The sequence below is a fragment of the Camellia sinensis genome, chromosome 14 (genome assembly GCF_055761805.1).
Source record: "Camellia sinensis isolate YWXY chromosome 14, ASM5576180v1, whole genome shotgun sequence".
Classification (NCBI taxonomy): domain Eukaryota; kingdom Viridiplantae; phylum Streptophyta; class Magnoliopsida; order Ericales; family Theaceae; genus Camellia; species Camellia sinensis.
The window spans coordinates 86355482-86371881 of record NC_138974.1 but is presented as its reverse complement, the minus strand read 5'-3'; the positions used below and the strand labels follow the sequence as shown (position 1 = coordinate 86371881).

Genomic DNA, 16400 nt, shown 5'->3' with positions numbered 1-16400 from the left:
GTCTAGTTTTGTGAAGCTTGTGTGCTTATTTTGCCATCCTAGAGGTCTGTCCATAGTTGTTTGGGTCGGCCATGACATGCTTTATATGCCCCCTTTGCATTTTGGCTTGTTAGCCTCAAGTGTGTGAGTATATAGCATGCACTACTTGTTTTATTCTAATGATTTGGCATCATTTATAGCATAATTTCAGTCCCTTTGACACGCTTGTATGCTTGCCTTGGACACCTCTTTAATGCTTTAAAAGCTTGTCTTGCATGCTCCACGTTTTGGTCATTGTGCATGTCTTTGAATTTGAGCCATTTAGATGCCATCTAAGTGGTCTTTTGGGCTTTATTTTATGTGCTAAAATTCTTTTTTTAGTCGTTTAGTTCATGCCATGTTTGGTCTTGCTAAGTGTAGTTTGATACTTCATTAGTTTGCTTAGAATGCTTGGACCATTTGTTGCATGTTTAGCCTATCTTGCTTGCTTGGTCTGGCACCATATTCTCGCACGATTTTCAGATCTTAGTGCATGTCATTTGTCCATGTTTATACCCTCTTGAGTGTGCTTGAGAGTTCCCCCTTTTGTGCCTAAGTGTTGGCCCTTTAACATGTGCATGTGTGTATGTGTATTTGGTACTTTATTTTGGTCATTTTGGCCACTGTTTTGGGCCTTATTAGAGCTGCCCAAATCATGTTTAAGTCCATTATTTGTTTGCTTGCATGCTCACCTTGCATGTTTGTTTGCATGCTTGCATGTGCATCTCGCATTCCCATGTTGCATCCTTAGCTCGCATGCCTAGGTTGTATTGCATTTAGCATGCATGTCTTGCTCCTTGATCTAGTGATAGGAATTGGACTTTGGTTTGTTGGTTTGCATTGCATTTGACATCAAATGTGCATGCTTGGTCTCTTGGGCTATCACACATTGAAATGCGCGATTGGTGGTCCGAGAACCAAGAAGCATGTTCCTTTGAGTCATTACCATGATAAGGGACATGATTGGTGCATACATTGCTTGAATTGTATCGCCATGCTCTGCCTTGCCCTCTGTTGTTATCAATTGCAGGTTCTGCAGGAACTCTCTGCCGACCGGCAGTGCCAAGTGCCGACCGGCAATCCTCATCCGGCCGATGGCTTCACCAATGGCCGGTGACCACATGCCACTGCCGGTGGCAATCCTATTTAGCCGGTGGTGTCCCCCAATGTCCAAGGAAGCAGTCCTGAGACTTTGGAAGTCCCCAGAGGAGTATACCAAGGAAAACAGAGGCAGCCTAGGCATGGCGGTGCACTTCCGAGTAGGACCGAGCATGCATTGCATCGAGCTCTCCTCCCGAGGCGATTTATCTGTTTTCCCTAGATTAGTTAATTTGCTTAGCTAATTAGATGGTTTGTAATATTTAATTAGCTTGTAGGTTAATTATTTGTAATATTCTTTCGGTCCCTCCGAGCGAGGGCAAATCTGTAATAAGTGTGGGTGCGTGTGTGTACATGTCTTCCAATCCCCACTTCTTTCTTCCCTTTTATTTACCTGCTTTGATGGTTAGTAATAGGTTATGTTTAAATTAGCATACCTTATGCTATGCATGCGTGCATCCATGCATTTGTATCGCATGCACCGGGCTCGGTACATCATGCTAACTGCATTCGTACTTCAATTCCAATTTGAATACGTGCATCAATCAACTGCATTTCGCATGCCATGCTTAGGTTAGCCGAGCCCATCCTAAATGCATCCTGTATGTGTTGCATTAGTCAAAATTGACATGAACTAGGATCACGCATGTTTGCTAACTAGTTTATTGTTTTGGCACGGAGTACGATGTAAGTATTTTGATGCTTTAGCATACCGCATGCGTGTGAGTGTTGCCATGACAGTATGCTTGCCATGCGGCTAAATGCTTACGTGATATTACTGATTGAATGTCTGTGGGTGAAGGTTGGATTGTCTGAGTTGGAAAAACTCGTTGAAATCCGTATTCTTAGCCTACTTGCGAGTAGCAAATTCCAAAACATTTTTCAAAACAAACGGATATGCAATGCTTATTTCCAAATTAGGCAATCTAGTCTATACTTGTTTGCTGTGCGCATAACATAGTAATTCTAGGCTAATAAATGGAATAAGAACGTATAACATTTTCAAAAACGGATATCACGGTTAGTAGAGGCCGATCTTCAGATCGGGCGAGAGGGGGTGCTCATAGCTGACCTTCCCCAATCGTACCCAAGCTCCCGAGCCAAGGCAACTTTGGTGATGACGGACACGTGGCCTTCGGCACCGAGTCAGGGTTTCCTAAAATTTCCCCATTAAAAAATATTTAGGTGGCAACTCTGTATCTAGCAAAGCAGTCCATGTTTGGCACTTCTTTTCAAAAAATCTGTTTCTCAAAACGATTTGCCGGATTTGGACTATTTGGTTCAGATTAAGAACCGTGACAATTCGAGAGTCCGAACTGTAGTGAGGTCCCCCGCGGACTTGTTACAGTTTCTGGCGACTCCGCTGGGGATATTTAGAGAGCTTGACTCGAGCTCGTGATATCCTGTTTTGACTTCATTTATGTGTCTCTTTGCATTGCATGTGCATTGGTGCGCCTAGGACACCGTGTTTGCCATCTGCCATTCCTGAACGGTTTGCCGGAGGCTTGTCTTGTCAAGGCATGACCATAAGGCTGACCGGTTATGGGCTCTGACAGCATGGGAACACAAACCCTGGTTTTACCGGGGCATCCTTTTCGACCATTCGACTTAGTGCATATTCAGATCCGTAGTGAGCATTCCAAACTAGGACAGGTTGCTTACCCGATGCTAGGTTGTTCGAAACTGCTGCGTGCATAGTGAAACCCTAGCTCCTGACAAAATAGGACAGAGAAACCTTACCCAACATAGGGGTGTTTTGGTTCTCTTTACTTGCTATGTGCTTTTAGAGTGTATCTCTACAGGAACGTACATATCAGTTTGCAAGATTGAGTATTAGACCCGAGGGAACCAGTATCAGTGTTACTAAGAATCAGTTGTCTGCGGGTATCAGGGTTCAGTTTCGGGGACAGTGATTTCTGGGAAACAGTGATCAATAGTGGAGTGCAGTTGTTCGGTTACACCTGTATTTGATCCGTTTGGGCTGAGATGCTGCTTGTTTTCCCTTTCAATTCAGAGAGTTCAGAGAGTTGATACAGAATAGCTAGTGCTCCCCCTTGCTGAGGCAGGACTTATGATCTTGTAGAAATAGGTTTGCGTGAAGAATTGTCACCACAAATTGGGGAGAAGCGAACATACTTGTCTCCAGCATGTTACACATTGTCCAAGGAGAAGAAAAGAAGAGTATGCACAACATTATTGGAACTGAAGGTTCCAGAAGGATACTCTTTAAATTTGGGAAGTCGTGTATCAATGCAAGATTTGAAACTTTGGTCTAAAATCACATGATTGTCATGTATTAATACAACAATTACTACATGTGGCAATACGATCTATGTTACGTAAGTATATGAGACATGCCATTATTAGGTTATGTTTCTTTTTCAATGCTATTTGTACAAAGTGGTGGATGTGTAAAACTTAGATGAGATTCAAAAAGATCTTGTGGTCACATTATATTTGCTTGAAAAGTACTTTCCACCTTTGTTCTTTGATACCATGGTGCATTTTACAGTGCATCTTATTAGAAAAGTTCGACTTTGTGGACCAGTTCACTTTAGATGGATGTACCAATTTGAACGGTTCATGAAGATCTTAAAGGGCTATGTTCGTAATTGTAATTGCCCTGAAGGTTGCATTGCTGAAAGGTATATTGTAGAAGAAGCTATTGAGTTCTGCACAGAGTACTTATCTGGAGTGGATGCAATTGGGATTCCTTCTAATAGGAACATGACAGTTGATGATGATATAGAAATTAGAAGGCCTTTATCAAGTGGTTATGTTGTTAATGTTGATCGTAATGAATGGGAGCAAACACATCGTTATGTGTTAGAAAATACAAGTGACAATCAACCATAAATTGAGTAAAAATATTTCATGTACATTTTCTTACAATTTTATTCTCATCAGTTAGAGATTTATCTCATAATATATTGCTTTATTTATGATTTGATAGGAAGCATATGGCTTGGTTGAAGCTAAAATATCATCGTCAATCACAAAGTCAAAAATGGCTACAAATTGAGCATAATAAAACATTTATGTATTGGCTTCATGAAAAGGTATTGAGGTAATTCAACATTTATCTTTTTCTAATACCGAATATTATTAACAAAAAATTAGCTAACTATTCAACTATATACAGGTCTCAGAGGAATTAAGTGTCCAAAATAATATCTCAAATAACCTGAAGTGGATAGCACAAGGACCTCGATTGGGCGTTATAAAATTCCCTGGCTATATCATCAATGGTTGTCGTTATCACACAAAAGATCGGGATAACTCACGAGTCAACCAAAACTGTGGAGTTAGTTTAGTGGCAACAACAAAGCAAGTGACAGGTTATAAGGATAAGATCCCAGTGTTTATGGATATGAGTTGCTATGTAGTTATTACTGAGATATGGCAACTTGACTACAATATGTTCAAGATTCCGGTATTTAAGTGTGATTGGGTTGACAACACAAAGGGAATTAGAGTGGATGAATTGGGTTTCACATTAGTTAAGTTAGGGAGGATAGGCCATAAAGACGATCCCTTTATTTTGGCTTCCTATGCTAAGCAAATTTTTTATGTACAACATCAACTTAATCCGAGATGGTCAGTTGTGCTAGAACCTCCTTAAAAACAATATTCTTGTGAAAAGGATGATGAGTTCTATGATTTTTGTATAAAGCATTATGGCTTTACAAAAGTTTTGCCAAAAGTTGAATCATTAGATGTGGTTGATGATTCTATGTCAGCTTACATGCGAGGAGATTGTGAGGGAACTTGGCTCAATAATCTATGATGAAAAAAATATGTCTTTGTAAGAATGTATGTCTAAGTGTTGTATTTTCATGTTAAAATGTTTGACTTATATTCATTTTCTTCATGTCTTTATATTTAATTGTCTAACTATTTGACCTTTTTTCTTAATTTTTTTTTATTTTTTTTATTTTTATATTCACAAGATGGATACTTCTCATGTCCTATCTACTGATGCAGAGGATGCATGGTTACCAGCAACAAAACCAAAATCTAATAAAAGAAAAGGCAGAGGTTTGACAACATTACCAGATGTCATAAAGGATAGGAGTTCTGGTGTACAAAAAGCCATTGACGATAACAAGAATGGTCAATCAATTGGAAACAATTCAATCAAATGTTCAAGCTATCATGGGGTGTTGCACAATCGTTTCGATATGCTATAAAGACTGGTTTGAGGTGCCAGATGAACTAAAAGAAAAATTGTGGAGTTGTGTGGAGGTAAGTAAGACTAATAAACACGTATTTAAGTGCAATCAAAATTTGAATTTTATAACATTATATTTTTTGACTACTCAATTAACATACAAGCTGGATGAAAGAAGTAAGAAAAAAATGTTATCTTCAATTTGTTCAAAATGGAAGACATTCAAAAAAGAACTTACCAAGTACATACGTGAAAACAAGTCTAATCTTGAGATCATACCAAAAGAGTTTGAGGAAAAAATAATCAAACTTTAGTTATTTTACTTGTAGTCTATTACACTCTCACTGTTTTTGTCTGTAGGTAATAGAGCTGGTACTATTTGTGAGGGAGTTATTTGTTGTGGGTTGAGTGATGAGAAATCTACATTCTTGGAGTGTATTTTTTTTATTTTATTTTTCTTATTTCCTTTTTGTGCTCAACTATCTACATTTCTTTGTTGAGCTTGAGTGCCTGTGTGTGGGTTGAGTTTTTGAGGTTACATAAAGTGAGTCTTGCTACAGATCTGAGCACAATTTCTTATACGTTTTGTTTATCATGGTTGGTGTTCACAGGAAATACTGAGGTATTCAATGAGGTATGATGGAGGTTGCTCTTCCTACCAACTAAAAATGGTTATCTAGAATATCTAAGAATACAAGAAAACTGAATTTGAAAACAATGTTGTGGCAAATCCTACATTAGAATTTTAAGCATTCCACAATTTTGTCAGAGTCTGTTTTCATGACTCTTGATCTACTGCAAAAGGAGAGAGGATGCACAAATTCAAACCTAGTCTTTAATTCTGTCGACTGTCTTAAACTTTTTTGCTTATGACTATCCCTTAATGTTAGTGCTCACATGTTTAGAGAATTAAGCTCAAGTTTGTTGAAATTTCCGGAATGACAGTTATTACCATAGGATTGAAAATCTTAATGAACTTGCAACCATGTTTTTCTTGAAATGTTGCTATATAGGGTACAATCATGTGCAATTAGCAAATTCAGATGAGCCCCTTTTTGAGTGCCTTTTTAGTTCATAGTTTTTTGATGTTTTGACTATGTTGGTTTTGACAGTGAGTGTCAACTGATGCTTAATGAATCTATTTTGCTCAAGGTTGCTGCAATTTTTGAGATTGAATTTCTTAAGACATGATTTTTATTGATGGATTATGAGCGTGGATAGGAGAATGAAAAAGTACAAGGACTAAGCTGGCTAGCTTAAAGGTTCATGATGATCTTTTTTGCTTCTTAATCAATCTTAGTTCTTTTTATTTTCTCTTTCAGTTTTCATATCTTCTTTATTTGTTTAGTTTTATATCTTATCTTTTGGAGCAAACAGTAAAAAAATTTAAATTATTGATCCCACTCTTTCCTTTTAAATGTCATGAGTGCACTTGCTACAACAGCTTTCAACAATACTTGGCTTAAATTGAAGAATAGTTAAGTTAGAGATTGCTAAAGAATTTTTTCTTTAGGATTCAGCAGAACTAGTTAATCCTTAGTAGGTGAATGCAACTACTTATTTTTATTAGTAGAATATTTTCAAAGAATGTTAGAAACTATGGTGTTTGGAGTGAGAATAATGTTTGGTGCTCAACTTATTCCATAAATGGTATGTAGTGGATATGCTCATTTCAATCACTTAGTTGGACTTTAGTGGATAGTTTTCTTTTGTGTTAACATGCACTAATGTCTTTATTTATACTGAATTTGTACATAGCTTGCCTTTGGTTCTCTAGTGGGATGTGCTTAGGATTACTTTTTATGTTCTTTGTTGTGTGCTACTGTAATATGGTGTGCTACTATTCTTGTGGGTGTGTTGTTGTTCTTGCTGTATGTTGTTGTTTCTTAATGCGTCTGCTATCTGTGTTACTGCATTGCTACATTTTGCTGCTCTGCTGCTATGTTGTTATACTGCATGCTGCTCTGCTGGTTGTTTGGGCTGCTATGTCCTGTTTAGGATCCTTATTTTATGTTAGATATAGATGTTGAACAGATGTACGGATTAGGTAGCTTGAGGTTGTTTTGTGGCTTGCTACTAGCTTCTTGTTTTAACCTCTTGTTTTAAATGTTATACATTTGGATTGACTTTGTGTGTTACATTTTTAAAGATTTTAAGTCAAGTTCAGAAATGGAAACGAAGTCAAAATAAATATAACCATAGAATCAGTCGAAAGGGCTATTCTCGCTTTCAAGAAGACTATGTAAGTGGTTATAAATTTTATAATTTAATAACAATTTTGATATGATTAGTTTTAAAAGTTCATGTATGTTTGATTGATAGAAACGTATGACCGGATCTACTGAAGATTTGGACAAAAGCGTTCTATGGAAAAAGGCTCATCAAAATAAAAATGGAGAATATGATGACAAGACAATTATGGAACAAGCTATGAGAATTATTAGATATTTGTGTGCACTGATTGCACTTATTTTATATTACCTCAATTGTTCATCTTTCTTATATAGTAATGTAATATTGTAGGATGAGTTGACCAAACAAAAAGTGATGCGAGTTTAACTACTAAAGGATGTAATGACATTCTTACTATGGCATTGGGTACTCCTGAATCTTCTGGTCGAGTAAGGGATGTAGGAAATTCTGTCACACCTAGCACCTACTTTCATTTGCCTAGACGTGGGAATCAGTCACATTGGGAGAAGAAATATAATGATCTTGAGGCAGTGGTGGAACAATTGCAAGTTAGGCTTAGTGCAGTGGAACAACAAACACCACATACACTAGGATTTGAACATATTAGTTCAAACACCTTGAGAAGTGGTTATGAAAGAAATTTTTAGTTTCATTTTCTCTTAACAGAAAACAAAGTGAGAACTAATGATGACATTTCACCCCAAGCTCGTACCCAAAAGATCATAAAGGTGTGTAGCATTTAGAACACCTAAAGTTGTTATATTTTCTAATGCTGTTAATAATTTTATTAGTGTTTTTCTTGTTATCTGTGTATTTGTTATAGAGAAAATGTTCAAATACGTTGAAAGTGGTAGTAGAGGCAATTTTCAACATGATTCTATCTTAGCAGAAAATAGAGTGAGAACTAAGGACAACATTCGACTTTGAAAAATCTAGAAATCCCCTAGATGTTGATTTGTGATTATGTATCAATTTTAAGCAGTATATAACAATTCTAATCAAACAATCAAGACAAAACAACATAATGATTTTACATGGAAAAACCACAATTGGACACCTCTAATTGTGATTAAAAAACCACGAGCAACAGCCACAAAACAATCCACTAAGAAGATATAAAGGAATTATACATGTATACTCTCAATTACCTAGCGAATCCATGCCCGAATTGAACCAACCTCTATGTCTCTTCCAACCCCGTCTTCACCTCGGAATTGTCTTGACGATGAGCCACTCCAGAATCCACCAAAGCTTCATGCTTTTATTTTTCAGAATCCACCGAAGAACAACTCTCTCTTTTGCATAGAATTAAACAAACAATCCTTTGATGTAAACTTCTAAAACCATGAGTTGAACACTCAATCAAAACATCAAAGAAAACTAGCAAAATATCCCCAAATATAAACCTTAGAACCCAAGAAGAAGATCTGGAGAAGTAATCCTAAAATCTGACAGAAACTCGTACTTATAGAAATCTGGAACTGCGAGGCTCGCTCGAGCGAGGAACCAAAAACGCGTGTTTTCCATAAGTGGATTCGCTCGAGCTACGCACCCTTCACTCGAGCGTACATTCATCTCTTTCAGGTTTTTACACAGACGCAGCCTTCGCTCGAGCGAGCACTCCTTCGCTCGAGCGAGCAAGGGCGGACAGGCAACTTTGAATGTAATTTTGCATTTTGCTTTGAGGGTGCTGCCCCTCGACCCCGCCGTGGCGCTGCCCCGGACCCGCCAAGGGGCGCTTCCCCCTGGACCCCCGCGAGTTGACCAAGCAGCTCGATTCCCGTCATAATCAGCGAAGTGGCAATCTTAAAAGTATTAACAACACAAACTTCTCTGCAAGGCACAATTCAGGTTAGATTCGCATCTAAACACTCATAGCCTCACTGAAATAAAAAGTGTGAAAACAAATACAACTTAAAAGAGTTTTGTCAAACGGGGTTGCCAAAAATAAAAACCTAATAATCTCCCCCTTTGGCAATGTCGTGACAAAACACACTTAACAAATAAAATCCTAAACACCCCAACCCTTATAGCCAATAAAAACAAACTTCTTTCTCAAGGTCATGATCTGCAAAAACAACTATTAGTGCCACAATCTCCAAAACAATTATTAATCCCACAAGAGTATATGAAAAAGCAATAGACATATGACACGATTATCTTGAAACATGAGATGGAAAACATGAATAGATGAAAACTAAGACTCATGACAAACAACTCTCAAATAACAAAAGGAAGATCATAAACCACACAAACAATGATATGACGATGTAAATACTAGGAGTATGCAACAAGGAAATAATAAGCAAACAGTGCATAGCAACATGCAAAACATATAGCCGATCTCCCTTACCAAACATATCAAAGTGTTCATGCTAAACAACTCTTGCAATGAAAAACCAAACTCCCCCTCACTAAAAGCAACCACAAACACTGAAAACAGTGAACAAAAAGAAAACGACAAAAATAATATGGTAGAGTAAGCAAGGAATTTCAGATTAGTACCTTAAAACACACAAGACTATCCAAGAAGCACAATTACTTGAAAACACAATGTGCACATCCTCTAGAAGATTCCTCATAAAAAAAAGTGAGGCATTATGTGAAAAGCATAGATTCCATGAGAAAAGTGTGTGTGTGATTCTTGGAGTTCGACAAACACTAGATTCAATCCTAGTAGTGATCTGAAAGTTGAACCTCCGACAAGAGAATCTAAGCACAACAAAAGAAAGTCAAACCACTAGGAATCAAGGGGTATTTGGTGAGTAAAGATGGAGGCTCCCCCTCAATCAATGAATCTTTTATTTTTTTTCCTCTATTTTTTTCACATCGTTTTCTTTTCTTTCTTTTGCACATTTTTTCCGTTCTTTTGGACATCTTTTCTTTTCTTTCTTTTGCACACTCATTGCCGGCTAACACGCTCAAGAGTATAGAAACCGAACCAGAGAAGCATGGATATAATAATGATGGCCTGGTTGGTGACTCTGAGGTAGCCTTTTCCTCATGCCTAGACTACAAAGAATAGAGGGAAAAGTCGTGGAGATGCAAAAAGATGGAAGATGGTTAAGAAACTCAACATCACCCATGACATGCTAGTATAGGTCAATTCCTCTAGAAACGCAAAAGATCAATGACAGAAGTCCATAGAAAAAAAATAATCACTAAGGCGGAAGACTCCAAAATTTGCTAATCCAAGAGTGTGTACAGAATGAGACATACTAATCAAAAAACTCGCACTCCAAAATGAGTGATGACCACAGAAAGCACACATATATTAACATGTAATGGATATTCTCATCAATTCTAATATGCACCAAGGACCACTCAAAAATTTCAAGCTTGCAAAACCATACTAAAAAAATCTTTTTAGGATTTTTTTTTTTTTCAAAAATAAAGCAAGACAAAAAAATGAACAAGCACACATGTAATGACAAAAAAAAAAAAAAAAAACACACAAAAACCCAAAAACTAAAAAGAATTAATATAAGTCAAGTTTTCTCACCCAAACCGCTTTAGTATGAACAAAGTTGTGAGAATTGCGGTTCTTGGGTGGTGTATTGACGTTGTGGTTCCCTTCATTTTCAATGAGAACCCGTCTTGACATAGTTTCCAACTTCCTATTAACCTTATTACCACCAATGGCGTGTCTCCTACCCCACGAGATGTTAGAATTTCTTCCATCTCGATGAGACACTCTCTCATGCAACTCATAACAATAAGGGCGAATATGACCATGCGTACCACAATGATGACAAATAAACACAGGATGTACCTTATTTTGTTTTACCGTACCAACTCTAAGAAGTTTGAGAAGTCCATCCTTATGCTGAATTTTTTGTTCTCCCTTTCCTTGAGTTCTTGTATCATGAGATGTAGATGCACTCTGTTTTTGCTCTTTGTTATCACCAAAGCCAATGCCACTCTTGTCACAACACATTTGTTGAGACCCAATGACATCCTCCAAAGTCTTTGAACCTTTGTTCCAAAGACCAATGGTAGCCATAGCACACTTAAGCTCTTCCTCTTTCTTGATCATTAGTTCTTCCAAAGCAACTTGAGGCATCTCGAGAGTTTTAATTTTTTCTTCATATGTTGCATAGATTTTCTGTAGCTTATTCCCCTCTGTCTCACAAGTCAAGAGTTTTGCACAAAGAGCTGGTCAATGATTAGAAATCTTAAGGGCATCATTCCTAGCCTCGGAAATCTCTTTCTTTAATTTGACATTCTCACTTTCACATGCTTTGAGTTTCGTAGTGAGTTTGTCATTTAATTTGGATAAGTTAAGAGACTCCTTATACAACTTTTCATAAGCTTGCTCAAGCTCTTCATCATCACTCTCCGAGGATGCATCATCAGTGGCATTCTCAACCGACCTCTTCGGATGTTCTGTTCGTCCTTCAGTTTCGGAAGCCGCCATGAAAGCAAGGAATTGTTTATGTCCCTCTTCGCCTTGATCTTCGTTGTCACTTTCATCTTCATCAGATTTTGATTCATCATCCCAAGTGATGGCGAGGGCTTTCTTCTTCTTCAAACAAGTGGGGCATTCTTAAGCAAAGTGGCCAAATCATTGGCATTCATAGCATTGGACTCTTTCAGAGTTTCCTTGTATCTTTCCTTTCTCCTTCTTGGCTATAGAATTAATTTTGAGTTTATCTTTGCCTTTAGATTTATGAGTATGAGTAGATTCCAAAAGATTAGGATTCTTTTTCAGAAAAGATTTTTTAAATTGTTTCACAAAAGCAGCCGTAATCTTGGAATCTATCTCACAATCCTCATCAGAATCCTCTCCAACTCTATGAGCACTACTAAAAGCAATAGCATCTTTTTGTTTCTTTTTGAAATTCCTATGTGCCTCATAAGTTTGGAGATTTCCAACCAACTGATCCAGCTTGAGGTTGTCAACATCTTGAGCCTCCTCAATAGCCGTAACTTTTGGTTGGAACCGATCAGGTAAGGATCTCAAAATTTTTCCCACAACTTTGGATTCTGGTATTTTTTCACCTAAATTGAAGCTGGAATTTACAATGTCACTCAACTTCGCATAAAATTCATCAAAGGTCTCACTATCTTTCATTGAAAGGTTTTCGAAAGTAGACGTAAGCCTTTGAAGTTTTGAGCGTTTAACAGAATGAGTGCCCTCATGAATAGTTTGTAAGATATCCCAAGCCTTTTTTGCAACTTCACAATTACAAATTCGACTAAACTCTTCAGGTGTGATAGCGCAAAAAACAAAATTGATAGCTTTACTATTCCAACTACTATTTTGGTAATCAATTGTGTCCCACTTTTCAATTGGTTTGGGGAAAGTTACTCCATCAACGGTAATTGTTGGTTCGGTCCACCCATTCATGACAGATTGCCAAAATTTTTCATCTATAGATTTCAAAAACGATCTCATCCGAACTTTCCAAAAAGAATAATTGGATCCGTCTAGTAGGGGTGGTCGAGCCATAGAATTTTCCTCATGAATTGAATCCATTATCACAATTCAAACAAGATCTCGTTCTAAAATAATTTTTTTTAAAAAAAATAGAACGACCTGTTCTGATACCAATTGAAAAATCTAGAAATCTCCTAGATGTTGATTTGTGATTATGTTTCAATTTTAAGCTGTTGATTTGTGATTATATATCAATTTTAAGTAGTATATAACAATCCCAATCAAACAATCAAGACAAAACAACATAATGATTTTACGTGGAAAAACCACAGTTGGACACCTTTAATTGTGATAAAAAAACCATGGGCAACAGCCACAAAACAATCCACTAAGAAGATATAAAGGAATTACACAGGTATACTCTCAATTACCTAGCGAATCCACGCCCGAATTGAACCAACCTCTATGTGTCTCTTTCAACCCCGTCTTCACCTCGGAATTGTCTTGACAATGAGCCACTCCAGAATCCACCAAAGTTTCAGGCTTGTATTCTTCAGAATCCACCAAAGAACAACTCTCTCTTTTGCATAGAATTAAACAAACAATCCTTTGATGTAAACTTCTAAAACCATGAGTTGAACACTCAATCAAAACATCAAAGAAAACTAGCAAAATATCTCCAAATATAAACCTTAGAACCCAAGAAGAAGATCTGGAGAAGTAATCCTAAAATCTGATAGAAACTCGTACTTATAGAAATCTGGAGCTGCGAGGCTCGCTCAAGCGAAGACTCTCTCGCTCGAGCGAGGAACCAAAAACGCGTGTTTTCCATAAGTGGATTCGCTCGAGCCACGCACCCTTCACTCGAGCGTACATTCATCTCTTTCAGGTTTTTACACAGACGCAGCCTTCGCTCAAGCGAGCAAGGGCGGACAGGCAACTTTGAATGCTATTTTGCATTTTGCTTCGGGGGCGCTGCCCCTCAACCCCCGCGAGCTAACCAGGCAGCTCGATCCCCGTCATAATCTGCGAAGTGGCAATCTTGAAAGTATTAACAATACAACTTCTCTGCAAGGCACAATTCGGGTTGGATTCGCATCTAAACACTTATAGCCTCACTGAAATAAAAAGTGCGAAAACAAATACAACTTAAAAGAGTTTTGTCAAACAGGGTTGCCAAAAATAAAAACCTAACAGCCTTCAAGATCCTAAACAAAATAAGAGAAAGGTGTGCAGTTTTTATATACTGATGTTGTTATAATTTATAATATCGTTAGTGATATTCTTAGAAGTTCCATTGTTAACTTTGTGTGTTATAGGGCAAACCGTGTAAACTCGCGGTAGGTTCCATTGAAAATATTGTTGCTCATGGTATGATGTATGAGAGAATTGAACCCAATGAAGCCATTTGTACAGTGCCATTAGGAGAATCCAATGTACGTGTGTTGATTCAAGTTGCTATTCAAAAAGATGCCCCACTTCCTATACCTATCCCAGATGAGATGCTTATTATTGGACAAGCAGTGGGATTTTTTGTTGCTTGGCCCAAAAATCTTGTATTTGTCGATGATGAGGTAAAATATTCAAACTTAGAAACTTTATTACACTTTCTTAAAATTGAAGTTGACTTATATTTCTTTATTTTGAAAATTTTAAACTTAGGGAGCTTTAATTAATGTTGAATGTGGAAAATATCAAGAGCCTATTCAATCTTTTGTTTCATTAGTCGAGTATATCAAGTATGATGAAGCCATGCACATTCCACTAGAGAAAAACATATTTGGGGAGGAGATCAATATCCAACTTCAAAGAGTATATATGGAGTACATATGTCATGTAAAAGAATTATCTGTTACATGTATCATGTTGTACATAAGGTAAGGAAAATTTACTACATCAATAGCTATTTCTGCAGATTTTATGAATTATGATTTTAATTAATATTTATTTCTCTTATTAGTCATCTCCATCAGGTGTTGAAGACTTCCAATTGGAGGAAACAATTTGTATTTGTTAACCCCTTGTGTCGTTAGTGGAAAAACTATGGCTGGGGAGAAATCAAAATCAGTGTTGCTTGCAAGAAGATTAGAGGAGACTATGCTAGAGCAATTGATTTTAATTCCTTATAATATTGGGTAATTATCTAAAACTATATATTTCATCTGTTTCAAGGATAATAAACTTATTAAGCTTATACTTGTGACTTGTTCAATTGTAGGTGCCATTAGATATTGTTAATCATTGATCTAACATTGATGATTATACTTGCTTGATCCAATTAATTCTAAAATAAACACAAGCCTTGAAATTGTAATAAACATGTAAATTTGGTTTGTTTGTACATTTTTAAGCAATATGAGTTAATCTAAAAATATTGTGACTTTTGAAATTTTTTTTGTAAAGTTCTTTGAAAATTTATGAAACTACCCAAAGGAGAAGAAGGACCAATCCAGTTTGGAAAGTAGTTCAGGTAACCAATATCATTTTCTCTAATTTTATCATACTTATATTTGTGCTAATTGTTGTTCAACTTGATCATAACGCTTTATGTGTAGTTTCTAATAATAATGAAAATGCTTTCATGTAATCCCCTCAGCAACCCACAAATGTGGAATGTGGATTTTATGTAATGAGATATATGAAAGACCTTATTAGAGATCAAAACATCCTAAGAAAACAAAATGCTAGATAAATTCTAACTTTTATTACTATTTTATTCATGATATTTGTACATTATTATCTAATTGTTTCTAAATAATCTCTTGCAGTTCAATGAAAAAAAAACTTATACGGAAACCGAACTTGATGAAGTGCGAGTTGAATGGATTAATTTCGTAGTAAAAAATATGAGTTGAAATCCAACATGCAAATATGATATAACTTCCGTTCTTTAAATTGCTAATAAACAATTTCTTTAGTTGATAAGAAATATATAATCACTTATTGAGGTGTGACTTATTGAGGAATATATGACTTATTGAGAAAGCACTGGCACTTCATGATAACTCTCAATTTCCGGCCTTGGTCCTTAGCTTTATTGTTGTATTTGATGATCATTGTAACCTTTTTCATCATTAAATTTCTTTTGTGAGACTAAAACAGTCTCTACAAATGATAAGTTTAATCATATATGTTTCTGGCGGTTTCTGAATTAATTTGTATTTTTATTTTTCAGATTAGAAATTTCTTGAGGAGATGCAAAATATGGTCAAAGAATTCAAAAACTTAGTTTTTCAAGTTTTTTTTTTTTTTAATATATGTAAGCACAATTTAAAACTTTTTATTTAATTCCTTTGTATTTACTTTTGAGCATATTTAACTTTCATTTATAAAATATATAATGTTATTCCATTCAATATGTGATTGTGATTCAAAGTATAATATATAGCATGTATTACATTCTTGAAATACGTGTACAAAAATAATATTGATTATTCTTCAAATATGTCGAATCCTTTTTTTATCACACGCATTAATTGTGATGAGAAATGCATATAACATGTGATCTTATCTCATTATTAATCACAGGTTTTATTAGGT

At 36.3% G+C, this 16400-nt stretch overlaps 1 protein-coding gene across 1 annotated transcript in view; it reads left to right on the top strand.

The window, feature by feature from the left end:
* The window catches only part of LOC114289635 (uncharacterized), a 42176-nt gene extending 26059 nt beyond the window's left edge, over positions 1-16117 (top strand). Inside the window, exons 3-6 of the mRNA XM_082905405.1 lie at positions 5101-5361; positions 14180-14434; positions 14523-14737; positions 14821-16117. Coding sequence (XP_082761531.1) covers positions 5227-5361; positions 14180-14434; positions 14523-14737; positions 14821-14893 — 678 coding nt within the window. The 5' untranslated portion in view covers positions 5101-5226 and the 3' untranslated portion in view covers positions 14894-16117. The remainder of the gene's footprint in view (positions 1-5100; positions 5362-14179; positions 14435-14522; positions 14738-14820) is intronic.
* Positions 16118-16400: the final 283 nt, after the last annotated feature.